This window comes from Uranotaenia lowii, chromosome 2, assembly GCF_029784155.1.
Source record: "Uranotaenia lowii strain MFRU-FL chromosome 2, ASM2978415v1, whole genome shotgun sequence".
Lineage (NCBI taxonomy): Eukaryota > Metazoa > Arthropoda > Insecta > Diptera > Culicidae > Uranotaenia > Uranotaenia lowii.
The window spans coordinates 373,592,296-373,609,673 of NC_073692.1; the positions used below are offsets into that span (position 1 = coordinate 373,592,296).

At 34.9% G+C, this 17,378-nt stretch overlaps 1 protein-coding gene across 3 annotated transcripts in view; it reads right to left on the bottom strand.

The window, feature by feature from the left end:
* The window catches only part of LOC129748638 (apolipoprotein D-like), an 83,453-nt gene extending 66,441 nt beyond the window's left edge, over positions 1-17,012 (bottom strand). Inside the window, exons 1-2 of one of the 3 annotated variants that reach the window (XM_055743300.1) lie at positions 16,893-17,012; positions 8,183-8,413 (exon numbers count right to left, since the gene is read on the bottom strand). In XM_055743300.1, the coding sequence (XP_055599275.1) occupies positions 8,183-8,314 (132 nt within the window). In that variant the 5' untranslated portion in view covers positions 8,315-8,413; positions 16,893-17,012. Of the gene's footprint in view, positions 1-8,182; positions 8,683-16,832; positions 16,848-16,892 lie in introns of those variants that run through there. The other 2 variants (XM_055743302.1, XM_055743301.1) reach the window with 2 other exon arrangements.
* Positions 17,013-17,378: the final 366 nt, after the last annotated feature.

Below are 17,378 nucleotides of genomic sequence, written 5' to 3' on the forward strand. Positions count from 1 at the left end.
AGTTTGCTCCAAGCTTTCTTTTGCAGGTACTATAATAGCACTTAGTGCATGATTATTAAACCGACAGTTCTCTATCAAGATGTAAAAACAGGATACGCTCAGGTTAGATACCACATATTTGATTGGAACTCCCATTTTTACACATTTTTGATAAATGATGTGTGTTGGTTTTGAGAAAAAAAAATATAAAAATCTCTGAAAACTTGAAATCACCGGAAGTGGTATGAATATCTTTACAATATGAGTATTGAGTAAAAGGGCCCAAATATTAGGAAGAAAATTTGTTGCTTGACTTAATCATTGATCCAAGACGGCTGCTGCCACTCAACTTGAAAATACTATAAATGACTGATAATCACATAAAACCCCAACAATATGGGTATTAATTCATTTTTTTATTATATTTCTGATGCATTCAGCACTTTTCTTGTTTTGTTTATGGTTTTTGATTTTTTTTCCACCAAAATTCGAATTCTTCTAGTTAAGTCCTTTCACTCAATACCCATAACGTGGTGATTTCATGTGGTTTTCAGTGATTTAAGTCATTTTCAAGCCGCCATATTGGATTTCAAGATGGCGTTTGTTAGCTTACTTCGACTTCTATTCGTTTGGTCCTTTCACCCAATACCCAAATTTTGGAAGTTTCATGCGATTTTTAGTGATTAACAGCATTTTAAAATTCAGTGGAAGCCGCCATCTTAGATTTCGAGATGCACCTGATAGCGACTTTTCTAGTTTAGCTCTTTAGCCAATACCCATATTGTTGTTTCATGCGATTTTTGGTTATTTACAGCATTTTAAGGTTCCGCGAAAGAGAAATTCCTTTTAAACTATTAAGCCATTTTACCCAATGACCATATTGTCGAAATTTCAAGTAACTTCCAGTGATTTCAATCATTTTAATGTTCAGTGGAAGCCGCCATTTGGATTTCAAGATGACGCCTGATATCGAAATTTGTGTTCTACTCGTTGATCCTTTTCAACTTATACCCATATTGTGGGAGTTTCATGCGATTTTCAGTGATTAACAGCATTTTACAGTTCCGTGGAAGCCGCCATCTTAGATTTCGAGATGACGTCCGATACCGAAATTCGACTCCTTTTAGTTTAGCCCTTTCACCAAATACCAATATTTGCGATTCAGGCGATTCAGGCTTGGCAAAAGTCAACGTCATGAGGCGTGAAGCTGTGACTGTGAAGCCTCTTGGTCCGTCAAACTCAATTGACTGTTCCTTAACGACCAGTCACTTCGTTTGCCAGTCATTCATTCCCCATTCATTTGAAGCTAAAATAATAACCTAGTCAAGCAATCGCATTCAAGCGACCGATGACGAAAAAGAAACGCATTTATTATTATTGTTGCTCCTGCCAGCAAGCTCGTTTTCAGTTTTTTATTGCTATTGTTGCTCTCTGCCAGCAAGTCGTTCAATTAGTTGTACCTGCCGTCAGCAGCCGATCGAAGTGTGAAGAGATTTGCCAGTCAGTCTCAGGAGAAATTTTGACAATGTGTAGGAGCTTCGCCAGTCGATGATGGAGAAATGTTGATTGTTGTCGTGCTTTATCCGTCATGCGACTAGTGAGGCTCCGTCAATTGAGAACGGTGCCGGTCGTTTGATGAAATAAAACTAGTCGGGTCAAGCGTGACGGGCGAAATTTACCATCACTGATGCGATTTTCAGTGATTAACAGTGTTTCAAAGTTCAGCGGAAGCCGCCATCTTGGACTTCAAGATGGCGTCGAAAAGAAATAAAATCGATTTCTTCTAGTTTAGCCCTTTCACCCAATACCCGTATAGTGGTGGTTTAATGCGACTTTTTATCATTTACAGCATTAAAACCAAGCGGATGCCGCCATCTTGGATTTCAGCCCCCTCGTTTAGCCCTTTCACTCAATACTCATATTGTTGGTGTTTCATGCGAGTTTAAGTCATTTACAACATTTTGAAGTTGCCATCTTGAATTCCAAGACAACGACAATGAAATTCGACTTTAACTCATGATTTATTCTATGCGTCATTCACAACAAATCCCTTTTTATTCAAAAAGTCTGTCCTCATTTACAGTACCAATGATTAACAGCTCAGAAATGAGGAACTCATCCTAAGCGTGTAATTGGTTGGCTTGCGAGAGAAACGTCAAATCGTAGCTTTTTTGGGGTCATCATTAAACCATATTAAAATTAATTAGCCATTTTTCTGACCATAAACAGGCTATTAAGCATTGAGTTGACTAACGCCATGTTGGTTGCAAAATCGAAGGGCACAAAATGACGCCATGTTGATGGATTCACAATGCAAGCATTGGAAAATATTATTTCATGCCTATTTTCCATCAATTCCATCATGATCGACCATCAAATTTGACGTGGTGCATTTATTTTAAGATACTATTTCGTACACATTTTACCTAAAATCTTGACTGGCAGTACAAAAGAGGCTCATAATATGGTTAAAACATTGGTTTTTGGCTATTAATTTTACCAGATCATAATAGCTTTTTAAAAGCTTTGGTGATCAACATTGATGACGAACAATGATATGTCATGAAGACGTTTCTAGAGTAGGGCCAAATAGTCTGATTTTGGCTTTATTAGAGTCCAGGTGATGTTATAGAATGCGCTTTAGCTTTTTATGAAGATTAATGCTATAGTCCAAACGAAATTTTGCTGACCATAATAAAGCTAAAATTGTTATTGCAAATGTTTTTAAAATACAAATGACGATTTTGAACACTATACAGCTAAAGTAAATTCAATGGCATTTTTATATCATTGAATAATTACATTCCATAACATAAACCATGAAAAATGTCATGAACAGAGACGCTCTGCACTTTTGAAAGACAAATATGGTCCTGGAAATGGTTTCTAAATGATTTCTAAAAAAGCGTGGTCAAATTAAAACAATAACCGTGATAAAATCGAGCGTTAATTTGGCGAGTACTTATGAAGGGTGTGTCACATCAAATTGCATCTCGGAAAAAAACGCTGTAGAAATTCGCCCAGTAGACCAATCCTTTGGAAAATTTTAAATAGTAAAATAAAAACTATTAAACATTTTCTTTGTATTCATACTTCGAGCCCAAGCCCGTATGCTCGCACCTTCCTCTTTACCCCGTCCATAAGGTTCTGTACAACGTCAGGTTGTAGTTTTTTTTAAACAGAAATCCATTTTCTCTTGAAGTCCGCCTCCGATTTGACAACTGTTGGGTTCTTCCGGAGGGCCCGCTTTATAATTGCCCAATATTTCTCTATTGTGCGAAGCTCCGGCGCGATGGGCGGGTTCAGCCAGAAGATAGTCGAGCCCTCGTGCTACTTCAATAGTGGTAGTAAGCGCTTCTGTAGACACTCCTAAAGGTAAACCTACCCGTTTACCGTGCCGGTCATCACGAAAGGGGCGCTCCGCTTTCCGCAAGACCAGATCGGTTGACGCACATGTACTTTTTGGCAAACTTGGATAGTTTCTGCTTGCGAATCTCCTCAAGAACGCTTATTTGTCCTCTGCGGTGAAGCCCGGCAGCTGACGAAAGACCGCTTTGACGTAGGTTTCGTCGTCCATTACCAGGCAATGCGGCTTCGTCAGCATTTCGGCGTACAGCTTCCGGGCTTGCGTCTTCCCCACCTTGTTTTACCTTTCGACGCAGTTAGAAGCCTTCTGAACCTTGTATGTATGCAGGCCCTCCCGCTTTGGTCCGTTGGACGAATGAACTTGACGAATTCAGCTTTTTGGCGACATCCCGGACTTAACTAGGCACTTGTGATCTTTTTCACTAACGGAGCATCTATTTTTGCCGTCCTTCACCTTCCGGTCTAAGGTTAGGTTCTCGAAGTATCGTTTTAGTACTCTGCTGACCTTGGATTGAACGATTCCCAGCATCTTACCGATGTCCCGATGTGACAACTCGGGATTCTCGAAATGAGTGCGCAGGATTAATTCCTGACGCTCTTTTTCGTTCGACAACATTTTTCCAAATTTACGAAAAATTGGCAGTGACGCATGGCCAACGTGATTTATACACTCGTATCTGATTATAAGCGAAAGCTGATGATATAATTCCTAAAAATTAAATTTCTTCAGCGTTTTTTCCATGATGCAATTTGATGTGACACACCCTTTAACATCGAAAAACTACTGTGTCCACGTTGGGCGCCATTTATTATTAGCTGACCAGAAGGGCCTGCTACAATAGCCCTCGAATCCCTGGTCAAGCCACGGGGATTCTGGTGAGGGTGTGCCTCATGCGGCTTCTTTTGGTTGGCTCAGCGGAGCAGAGGTTACGAAGAACCTCGGGTCGGCTTCTGACAAGGAAGTGACACTGGACCAAGGAAACCAAAAGGAAACCGGTCTTTTTAGTTTAATTATTTATTGTCCTACTTACATTCGTGTCTCTGTGTTTAGTGTAGTGTGTGAGGTGGCCGGCCAACTGGAACTCTGCTGCTGCGGGATACCTCGGGGTTTTGGGACCACACGTAGGGAACAGAACAATGGCGGCGCCGTGTTCACGGCTCAGGGTTTTCGGGGATCCTTTGAAGGTCCAGACTATGGTCAAACGCTGGTTGTTGTCGTCGAGCGCATGGTGCTAATCGCTGGCTAGAGCCGCTAACCCTTACACTCGCTGTTCGACCTCCGATAAGCGCACTTAGTGTGTCGATGGTAACTTCCGGATTTTAATGCTGGTTGACGATGGCGGTCGAGTATATTGGGCGACGAGCAGGAGGATGCGTCCTTAAGGTGAACCTGGATAAGTTTTCCTTCTAGCCTTCTCGCGGGCTGAACGTTGGGTGTCGCTAATCCTAACACACGCCGAGCAACTTCCAGAGCTGTTTCTGGTTAACGATGACGGGAGGGTGTGTTTGGCGACGGACCTCAATGCGGTCTTACCGCAAGCTTTGGCGAATGAGTTAGGCCAGGGGTGAGCAACCTTTTGAAGCAGCGGGCCACTTTTGATTTAAAATTCTTCGGCGGGCCGCAGTAGAATAAAATAAAGGTAAAACGTGTTTGCAGAGCTTTACGTAAATTTGTATAACGACAAATTTTTGACAAAAATATAACTTAAAAAGGATATATAAAACGAATCCATGTATTTGCATAAACTTTTTTTATTTAAGGTGATTAAACCATCCGAAATTGAATAGGCTCATCACCAAATCTTAATTGATTGGAAATGTTCAGAGTATGTTTTTTTTACAAAAAGGAAACATCATTTCATAAATGATTTAGAAATTTCATTAATTTTATTTAGATACTTCTGGGATAGATATTTATTTAAATAGTTCTGGCACAGGCTTTCTAAGGCTGGATCATTATAATCTTATGGCTTCGGAAACGTGGATTTCTAATTTTGAAGTAAAATGAACCAATAGAATCAATGTTAGGCATGATTTGGCTATGAAATTTCTGAAAATAGCATTCCACGTAACACAAGGCAACAAAATTCACATATTCCGAAATCTCAGAACTGATTTTTTCTTATTCAGGGGCGCTGAGTCTTTGGACTTTTTTTTCTTTTTTTTTTGTAAACTCTTACTTTTAAGAAAACTTTAAAAAAGTTAAAAATTAGTTGTTCAATTTGAGTAATTTTTTCACAAAACTGAGAAATACAACTACTTATTGACTCAATGATCAACTTTCCTAAAGTAAGCGAGTAATTTATAATTCTGAGAAAAAGTTATGGAGGTTTTTTTTTTGCTATAGATCTCATTTGAATTTTTGATATTTTTTAAACCGTAACGTCAATCATTTCGCAGTTTTTAAAAAGTTTTTGAATGAATTAAAATCATCATTATTCAATATTCAATAACTTCTTTCGATAATGTCAGAAGAAGTTGTAATCTTATCTTTCGAAATTTCTATAAATTGAGGAATTCAATTTTATGAAAGCATTGTATCTGAGATACAAGAATAATTTGGCAATATCTAAGACCTTGATTGAGTGAAGGGTAGTAAGTTGATTGAAAATCAGGGCACACAGGAGACTATGAACAAAAGTTCTTATACAAATCTTCAGTTTTAATATGACCAATTAATTATGGCTAAAATTGCGATCATTTCTTGATAAACACATGTAGTAGAGAAGCTAAAAAAAATTGTGCACTGTTTTCGAACTAACTTATATTGTTTTTTTTTTACAAATTAGTGTTTAAGTTAAACTTCCGGGCTCCTCCGAGAAAAGTTTCACATAACACACGAATGCTTTTAACTTCCTTAAACATGTCCAAAAGAAAAATCGTTTCCATACCTGCGCATTCGAGCAATTTTCAATTTTCAAATTAAAATTTTGAGCGTATTTTGTCCCTAATTTTGGTTCAGATAAGAAGCATGTTATGCATTTACTTTGCGTTATATTTACAAACGTTTTTTATTGGATTTGATTTTTTTTGTTTAAAAATGGCATTTGTCATCACGGGACACGGGACAAATCCAACTGCAAATAAGTGATATATCAAGTTATTAATAGGTATATTATTGTTTTTGGTTTAGTAAATAGGGATTGCTTTTTTATGATTATTAAGAATGAAAAAAATCGTGCAATAAATTTAGTTTAAGATAAGCTTCGCGGGCCGCACAAACATGTCTCGAGGGCCGCATGCGGCCCGCGGGCCGCGCTTTGCTCATCCCTGAGTTAGGCGAATGGGTCCTAAGGAATCGAGGGCAATAAGGGATTTTATCGCACTACCGGTAATATATCTAATATAAATTTACCTAATCTCTATCTTGATGTCAGCGACACGGAACTTTTCCTCGGAGCCGAACTGTATCTGGCGGAAATCGGATTGGAAAGGAGCTTCCCGGTAGTAAATTTTACTTAATTCCCTGTTTATACCACATTTTCCAGTTCCTTAGCGATTGTTCTTTTAAACTATTATTTGCTTGTTATCGTACTATCCTCTTCACGCTATCCCTTATCCCTTATCCCTTTATTCCAGTTTTGTGTATATTGTGTATTATGGAATGTGTAACCTTGACTTTTAATACTGTTTATTATGTTCTATTTTAAAGTACGGGACATGCAGCATAAAACAAATAAACATTCAGGCGTTTTATATACGACGGTGACTCTTTGTGATTGGCATAGGGTAACTGACTCAAATGGTAACAAACTCTGGAAAAACGGATTAAAAACCACAAAACAAGCCTCAAACACCAGGAGTTAGAAGCTGTTTAAAATTTGGATTCAAATTAAATCAGACAGCACGCGACGATGCAATTTGTAAGTGCAAAAAGTGGAGTGATTCTAAGAGTGTTTGGAAGTGCAAAAAAGCGGAGTGATTTTAAGTGTGTTTATTTAAAGTGTATTAAATTTTTATCTAAATACAGTTTTTCTGAAGATGGCTGAAATTATCCAGTAGGCCGAAACGTTAAAGAATTGTTTTTATTTGACTCGACAATCACTTAAAATCATAAATTTAAAAAGATAACAACAACTGGCGGTGATCAAAACTCGTAAACACTGAAAAATAATTATACGAAAAATGATTTTTTATCGAGGCACAACAACGTTCAAATCTTATTTCACAATTCCAGAAAATGCATGCAAATTTATTCCGCTAAAACATTTTGAAAATTTGAAATATCGTAAAAATTGTGAATAATCCGAGAGATAACCGGGCCTTTTTCCTCCGAACAATCGAACCGGACCAGGTATTTTCCAATGTTTAATAATAAAACAGGGGCCGAAGTTTTGGGTGTATAGCAAAGTATATAACAATTTATAGACATACATTAGGTTGTTTAAGGTGAAAAGAGTTCTCAAAAGTCACTCTAATGGGATACAAATTAATATGACGTCTTCTATACATAAATGTACAATGACCCTAGGTCAATTGATTTTTGTTGGTTTAACTTATACATTCAAAATTTTTCTAAGTATTTGTAACACGTTGCATAAGGCATTCAAAAACTTTTCAAACATATTTGCAATTTACTTTTTCGTTGTTATCACTAAGTCAACGTCGAATCAGAACGAAATTCCTGGAATGAAGAACCGTAACAACAAATTCTCAAATGTATTTTCCTGAGGCTGTCTTGCTTGATAATATACACACTTATGTATTTATGAAAGTAGAATAAATCTTCTCAGGTATTCCCAAGAAGCTTTATCGATAAACTTCTCGTCAAAGCATAAGGCAAGCAAATTTGTATAAAAAGCTGAAAAAAAATTCAGAACTTAAATGATCAACTCACCTGTTGCATACTGAATCCGGCCATCGGTTCCACCGACGGGCACTCCCCGGTTTTGTAGGTATGCCCTCGTACCATACCCAGGCACAAAAGGGCAGCCGCAGCTGCCAAAACCGTTGAATGTAGATAACTCATCTTGGAGCACTATTCACTTCTTCAACTTCTTAGTTTACCGTTTTCACAAACACTAACTTTGATGGAAGTTTAAAAACTTTACACTTAACGGAACACTTGCTGTTGTAAATCAAAAGGTCATAAATCACTAACCGTTGTCGTTGAGGTACCGTTGAGATTTTTAATACAACGTCTCAGTCAGAAAACAACCGTGTCAACAAACGCTCGGTCACACCCGGCTCAGCTGAGGGCACAACTTTGATTGAATTCTTCTGAAGCTGGCTGATCTCTCGAGTCTCCTCAAGTCTCGGGTCCCCATTGAATCACTATCTTCGCATTTGCCGTCATCAATGAGCGCTCTTCTGAATGGCTGAGCCGTTTGCTGATAACGCTTTATGTAAACACCGTGTGCTCTTTAGTTATTGTTGTTGTTGTTGTTGCTTTATGAGCATTCGAGATTATGATTAGTGGATGATGCTGGGAGTCTGACTGATCATCATGAGTAATGTTGTTGATTGTTGATGGTTGGGGGGAGCGAAAAAAGGAAATAAAAACACGGAAAGATGCCGTCACGCCACGAGAGATGAAAGCGCGTTCTATAGATGAAAGCTTCTTGCTACACGGTGGATGCAAACAAGTTTCTGACTAATCTTAATCAGCTTGCAACGACGACGACGACAATCAGGAAAGAGCTTCTTGACCGATATGAAAACATTATGTGCTGGAATCTCCTAAAGGTCTTCATGGCTTATAAGAAGATTATCCTCGATTAGCTTGTTTTGGTTTTACCTTCCCTCAAGAAATGGATGGGAATTCCAAATGATTCATCGTGCAGATTGATTTGATGCAACGAAAAATAGTTGGTATTTATATTTTTTTGGTATAAGCCCTCTACTGAATCCGTTGATAAAAAAAAATGTTAACGGAAATAGCTTTGTTGACCTCTAACTAAGAATTGATGGAATAAATAAACTGTTTTCATAAAGTTTTAATTGTTGAAAAAGTGTAAGAAATGAGATAACCATAATAATAAAATATTATTATGGTTATGGGAATAGATAAAATTGCAAAATTTCAGCTCAATCGGACTTGATTTAGGGGTACCTCAAAACGCTCAAAGTTTCGTTTTTTTTTATCCTTCAAAGTTACCAGAGGGGAGACCAAAGGAAATCGGAAAATCGAAAATTTAATTTTGATGCCAAATGTCTTAAAAATACATAAACCATCGAAATCTGAGGCTAACACAAAATATTTTTTTTTCGTCAAGATAGCCGAAAAAATAAAAAAAAAATACTGAAGTAGGAGCCAAAGGGAATTCGGAGAAGTCGAAATTTTAATTTTAGTTCCAAATGGCTCAGAAATGCATGAAACGTTCAGATCTGGTTTTATCTCGGAAAAAAAATTGGCCAAAAATCGGCATTTTTGGACTTAGTCGGCGGTTTTTCGTGAAAAAGATGGTTTTTCGGAAGACGACCAAGTCTCGGACAATCAATATTTGGCATAAAATGTCTTGAATTTTTAAATTTTTAAATCGATTTTTGTCAAAAAAAAACTTTATCTAAATATCACCGATTTCTCCGATTCCCTTTGGTCCCCCTTTTGGGGATTTTTGAGGATAGAAAAAACCCGAAATTTTGAGTGCTTTGAGGCACCCCTAATTCATGTCCGTTTGAGCTTAAATTTTACACAGGTCAGTTTCACATTAAAATTAGAGGCGACCACGACCTTGTTAATAAACAGAAAGATTCAATAAATTTCAAATCAGCATACAACTCCATTTTACCAAAGATCAAGAGGCTGACAGATCAATGAAAACATAACACTAAAAGCAAACAACAGCCAGCGAATAATAATACGACGATCGCCAGATAAAGTGAGATAATTTGTTCTTGTAAAATGGAAAACTATACAATTAATAAATTTAATTTATAGGTCCACAGAGGAGGAGCAAAACGCCAGAAGTAGCTGGAAACGTTTGGACCATAAAATTACTTGCCAGAATTTTCTTTTAATTCTCGCCGAAAAAAAAAATGAAAAAAAAAACAAATAAAGCAAACCCAGTCATCGATTCACATATTCTTGTCAGCGTGTCTAAGTCTCTGAATCTCGGAAATGCGCTTCGTAAGAATCGTAAAATTACGTCCACAGCGCAGTCTGTAGGACATGGTCGTGATTTTAGAATTCTTAAACTTTTGAAATTGTTAAAGTCAATTACCTATTACTCAACAAAAACCAAGAAAAAAAAACTTAAAAAAAATTTTTTCGTCAAAACTTATCAGCACATTTTTCAAAATTTTTCGGGGTTTGGTGACTTATTTTTACCTATGATTTTTTCTCTAACAACACACGAATAAAAACTATTAATCAAATTATGTTTGTAACTACATGATTATTCATTTAAAAGTACTCATTAATAGTTTTCGTATGAAATTGTAACTTAAGAGAAGACATGAATGCCACAAGGATGATAAAATGTCATTAATAAAACCTTAAAAAAGTAACTTTAGAAAAGTGGTCCTTAGCCTAAAGATTGAGCTAAATTTTTTTAAATGAAACATCTAGAAACAAAATATGAAATTTGCTTTCGTCGAAGGTTAAAATTTTTGGATTTCCAAGATTCTTACCTTTGATGAAAATTAATAAAATTTTACAAAAAAAAATAGTGAGAGATAAAAAAATTTTGATTTTAGTTTGAAATTTGGCTTTAAAAAAGCTGCAATATTAATAATGTGCAGATATTTAAGGTGAAGATCAGGTACATGTTTCTTAAAATATTTTTCATAAAGAATCAACTCCATACTAATAAAATCTGTGGGTGATTTTTTTAAAATATAATTTGGGATATTTTACATGAATCCAAACTAAGAATATAATCTCAAATTCTACTTTAAATGTGTGATTTTCAGCTGAATTCTATGTACAAACTTATTCTGAATAAAAACTTCGAAATCTGGAAATTGAATTTACAAGCAAATTTTTGAGTTTATGTTCTCTTGAATTTCTCAACAATTTTATGTTGATTGAAAAACCTTCTAAACCTGAATTCAAAATTGAACTTTGAATCTATTTCTAAACCTGAATTCAAATTTTTCTATTCTAAACCTGAATTCAAAATTGAACTTTGAATCTATTTCAAAATTTTCATGCGATTTCCGAAATGTAATTCCAGATCAGAATTTCATGAGCCAAATTTTAGAGCCCTTATTCATGAATCTATTATTTAAATTCTGTAGAGCTGGTTTAAATTTTAATTCATTATTTCAATTATTTATTTTTAATCTATTTTGTTAATCTGATTTAAAATGTGAATTTCGAATGGTGAATCAGAATATGGTTTTCAATTTCGGATCGCCACTTGGAAGCTTTAAATGTTTAAATTTTGTGTTAGAATAAAGTTTTAGAACTTCGAATTTGAAAATTAAACAAATTTCTTCTTTTTTCATATTCGGAAAACTATTATCGAAATTTTTAAAATGAATTTGATTTTCGAAAAACATGATTCAAATTTGATTTCAAATGCAAAACCGAATTTTAACAAGGGGTTATAAGCAGCTTTCCATTCCCAATTTGTAATGATTATTCCAACTCAAAATCAAGAATCCTTAACTTTATACAAAATCAGAAATACGAAAATATGTCGAAATACAATTTTATTTATAGAAATATGGAACCAGAACCAAATTGCCCGGTTTTAACCGGATTGGCCCGGATATTTGATATAAAATTAGGGAAAAGTCCGGTCCAAAGCGGTTGCCAAGATTTCATTGGAAAAGGCCGGATTTTGCCCGGGTTTGTTCTCATTCTCATTCTTAAATCAAACTAAAAAAACAAATTGTGTTGTTATTTTTTTATTTACGCACCCAAAATTTTTGCAAATTTTCCCAAAATGATAATTTTTTAAAGTTTGTTTTTCTAGATTTTTGTAGGAAACTGTAGCAGAATTTTGAACTTAAAATGGGTTTTTGAGGTTTTTGTATTTGTGTTAAGTTCAGATAGTTACTCTTGAATATCTTTGCTCTATTATCATAATTTGGTTATGAATTGAAAATTTTGATTGCAGAGTAGAATACTTCGCTTGCTTTTTGGACCCTCATAGGGGGGTTTAACCCCAAACCCCCCCCGGTCCTACGGCCATGCATTCCATTAATTTCAAATAACGTGAAGTTACAACGGTCTTCCGTCCATTTAAAGGTCTTCCAATTTTTCAACTCCACTGTCCTTATCTTCAAGTTCTGCATTTCATTTTAATTAACTTTCATGATAGTTTTGTATTTGATTTATTTTGCCAAGAGACTTGGAATTTGAAGTCGTGTAGGGTTTCTCAACATTTGCATTTTTATTTCAAAACATCTCGAAATTCGCCCGTTTCCAACCAAAACAATCGAAATTTCATTGGTTTTCATTTTCAGTTTTTCGTAACATTTAACTTGGATTTGAATAGAGCACCCTGGGAAACTTTTGCATTGGATTTTTGTAAAATAATTTGAATATGATAATGGAAATCACCGTTTGTTTGTTCTATTAAGTTTGTATTTTTTTAAATTAACTATAGATAAAAAACAATTAACCCATAACAGCGTTACGTAGCAACGTTTGCAAAACAATTTTCTGGTATATTGAATGTATTTTTTTTTTAAACGAACACTCACATAGAGGATCTCAGTGAAACTTCATGTTAATTTGAAGAGATCTAAATTCTATTTAAGACTAAAGCTTTTCAAGGATAAAAAGGCTAGCATCTTACAAATGCTAACACTACCAACCCACAGAAAGAGTACTATGTATGCTGCTGTGACCGAGACTCGATCTCATGACCTCTGGCTTAAAAGACTTGAACGCGGAGGATTCCAGGCCACGGTCGGCGGCTAAACTGTACGGTTCTTTGCGCACATTGATAACAAATATACTTCTAAATTCATAATTAATTCGCTGCAATTTGGAATCAAAAGTATTTTTATTTGAGTAATAGTTATCAAGACATAAGCTATAGAAATCGTGAAGTAACAACGCGCCACTTTTTCCACTTTTCTGATTTTTTTTTCAAAACCGTACTTATCTGTTTTTCTATTCGATCCAACTTTATGAATATTTCAGGAAAGTATAAGTTAATTACAACCAACAAATTGCTGTTTTTGTTATTTTTGAAAATTCCATTTCAATTTATTTTAGAGTGATTTAGATTCGTGACGTAACAACTCAGCAGTTTTTTTCTAAATTACTCGAAATAAACCAAAGTATAATTTTAAAAATTATTACATGTTTTACTTGAAAAAAAAAATGCTTAGAAACTTAACAAATGATGTAATTTGGTGATAAAATTGATCCATTTATTCCCAAAAAAATTAGTGTATTGAATTCAAAAAGGCCCATGTGAGCAAATATGCAACACTGCGCACATCAATTTTATTAGAAAGTTATTTGTGCGAATTTGTGAGTATCATTTAAAAAACCAATACTAGAAAACACTTATTCGTTAAAGCGTTTAAATTTGTTTCCGAATCTTTTTAATATTTAATTGCCAAGAAACGGAAAAAAGTGATAGTTTCAAAAACCTTTGATCAATTAAAACATTGTTAACCAGAAAAAAAAATCGGTTGATGAAGGTTAAAATTATTGATGAAATCTGTTTTTTTATTCATCCCGTACAAAATCTACATAATTCCATACAAAGTTTAGGATTGTTGCGCGACCCCTATCCGTAGTATGATCAGGTCCAAAATTTTGTGTGGAGCCTTGTGCAAGTACATATGTTAATATGTTCAATTATGAGATTAAGTAAAATGGCTCTTTTGAGGGTTATTTTTGTGAGTTATTTTTGTGAGTTAGCTTTGGATTTTCTAGTAACATTTTCAATAAAGGCCTTTTTTTCAAAATAATTTTAGAAGAAATTATAAAATGTCAATCTATAAAGTTTATCATGTTCGAAGATTTTTTGAATCTTATTGCATTTTTTTCATGGATACTTATTTTCTTTGGACATAATGTCAGCAAGTAGTAGAAGCTATTTACGGGTTTTTTTCATTCTAATACTTATAAATATATGAAGAACTTTATCTTTTTGCAAGATTTTTATTCAAATCACAGATAACCACCTGCATTATGACTCAAAAAGATTATTTGAAAATCGATGAGGATTTGATTTCTATTTAAGTTTCTCGAATCAAGTGTTCAACAAGCGCAATTTTTATGTTTTTACTAGAAACGTTTTGAAACGACTGCGTTTAGTCATTTCGTTTATTAATTTCGTAAAAAAATTGATAATTGAATGAGAATTGTTAATTGAATGATAATTGTAATGAATTCATTTATTGAAGCGCATTGTTATGTAAAATTCGTACTGAAGTAATACTATAATAGTTTTGAAGATCGTTTTCGAAAAAAAGCAAATCAATTTTCGTGACGTCACAACGCATTCTTTACCCGCGTGCAACTCACAACCTTCTGAACCGATTTTCATTCTGGAAATTGTAGGTATTGAATTTGCTCAAAAAGTTTGAAGTGACCCCTAATTTCGACAAAATGTGACTTTTAAAGAAACCCTGAATTGAAAATCAGTAGAATTTTCGTGACATCACAACGCTTAAAAATAGATAATTTACCACCGATTCTAGAGCGTAAACTTGCAGTAATTTCTATTATCTCATATCATGCTTAAAACAGCTTAAGATATGGCTCTGATGTTGAACATTTGAAACAATTTTTTTTTGACATAGCTTGCCAAAGTTATGTTCCAGATAAAAAATAATTGTTAAAATCAATTTATTTTCATGCAAAAAATTTTAAACTTCAACGATAACATACTCAATTTAAAAAAAAATTACCTTTTATTGGTTTTCAATTATTTTTAAATAATGAAAAATAAAAATCGGTTCTCCAGTTGAGTGGTTTCTGGAATGGGTCAAATTGTATAGTTAGGACAAAAAAGGTTTATATTCGAGTTAATTGCTTTTTAACGAGATATGATAATTTTACAGCACTTGTACATGACAAAGAGTTGCTTATTATTAAAAATAACATATACCCATTGGAATGAACAAAAAAAAAACAGCGTAAACCCAAATAGAAAGATTTTAATGATTTTTAATTTCTGCTTGTTGATATTCGGAGCAATTTTGTGAAAAAAATTATTCAAGTATGTATTATTTTTCTTTCACATTTTCATTTTCGCAAGTGAGTGATTTCGCAATTGATAAGGCCTTCCAAAGCCACTCAAAATTCAAACTGGTTCCCAACGCTCGCTTGAAATCTTTCCACGGTTGAGACCACTTTACAAACCGGTGATATATAGAAAACAAATATCAACATTCAATCAAACAATGTGTTTTTAAAAGCACAGGCTAAGTTTCAAATAGCGTACAAAATAAGAAACATACAGGTTTTTCGAATCCTTGGATGTTTTTAGGTCATTAGGCCAGGAAAAAAAATCTAATATTGTGATTTTGAAAAAAACCTTAATGTGGCCAAGGTTGCCTAAAACCAATTCTGTATTTTTGACAAAAAATTCTCTTATTTTGCGATTTGAACCTAAAATTTTGTTACTGTTTTCTGTGACGCTACTTCTATGAAGTTCATTGAAAAAATCAAGTGGAACATCAAAGAATTGGAAACTAGTTACAGTTTTAATAGAGAAGAAAATGAATTTACATTACCTTGTTTTCATATTTTAATGAATTTGAGACAGAAATAGAAAGTTGAGAGTGACATCAAATATTATAACTTTGAAAATCTGTGAATTTTGTGAAAATTTTGTGACACGAATTCTGTGAGGAAATTTTCCTTACTATTCGGTGATAATACAGATTTTTCTGTGATTTTGGCAACCTCGCTACTTTAAATTTGGCCACCCATGCTTTACTGCATGGACTATGAATCCGTTGCAGCAAATTATGCCAACAAATATAAAATAGTTGGAGTGTGAGAAATTTAGAATAAGATTAACTCGAGTTATATAAATATTCACCTGAATGTTATCATATATTGACAAACGAATATAAAGGCGATTGAGGTCCTCCAGCTACATATCTGTTATAAAGACTTTACGGATGATCTTCAGGTTGTCAATCAAATGAATCCCTTAACAGAATCCGCGACAGATTGCATCAGATGCACCATTTTGTTGCTGGATTCATGAATCATGATACTTGTGGACGAAAACAAACATGACTACGGTCACTTCAATTAGGATTATCAAATTCTTCCCTAAACGAGACGGTATCCTTCGATGATGAAACTGATGATGATTCTGATGAAGGCAATAATGCAAAGATTAAGGCCGAGGATGAGATGCTGTTTGATGTCTGTTGACGGAATTATTCCATTCCCCAAGACAGTATAGGTATTCTTCTTCACTTGGCTGAGATGCACCGAGCTCGCGCTCTATGGTTGTTCATATGTCACTTGTTACGGATTCCATCCCTCACACAAGGGACATAAAATTGATGACAATCCCCAGACGGTCCTGAACTGATTCAATCCAATCCAGTCCAATCCACAGAGACGGCTGTCTACACTAAAGCGATACACTTAAGCAATAACACACGTTAAATTGGACACGTTTCCCATCAAAATCGGGATGGGTTGGACAGTAAGTAAAACTGACCGGTCTGACTGACACACAGGCACACAAACTCAGAACAACAATCCGAAACCTTCCGACGGTCAACGAGAACTGACCGGCCGGGTTCGGGCAAAGCGAAGGTTGTTTTCTTTGAACCCCCACTCATCAGAAACCTTCTAATCACACCGTTCGACAAAATTTTTGAGAACAACTATGAGCTACTAATCCGAAAGCCAGTGTTTAGGAATCCAAATTTCTAATATCGAAGGCCAGGATTTTAAAAACTCGAATTCAAAGTCCAATTTTCCTAATGTTTTTGAGATTCAAGGTTCAAATTGTCAACAATTTTCGATAAGACCCTTTATGTTTGATTTCAAATTAAAATTGTTCAAAAATATACCCAACAATTATGTCAGACAGTGTCATTGTGACAGAACACTGACTGTTGTGGACACTCACTGACCTTTCGATGATCGACGGTGCTCTTGAACCCCTGCCAAGCTGATTCAGTTACGGGTTCTCCACACC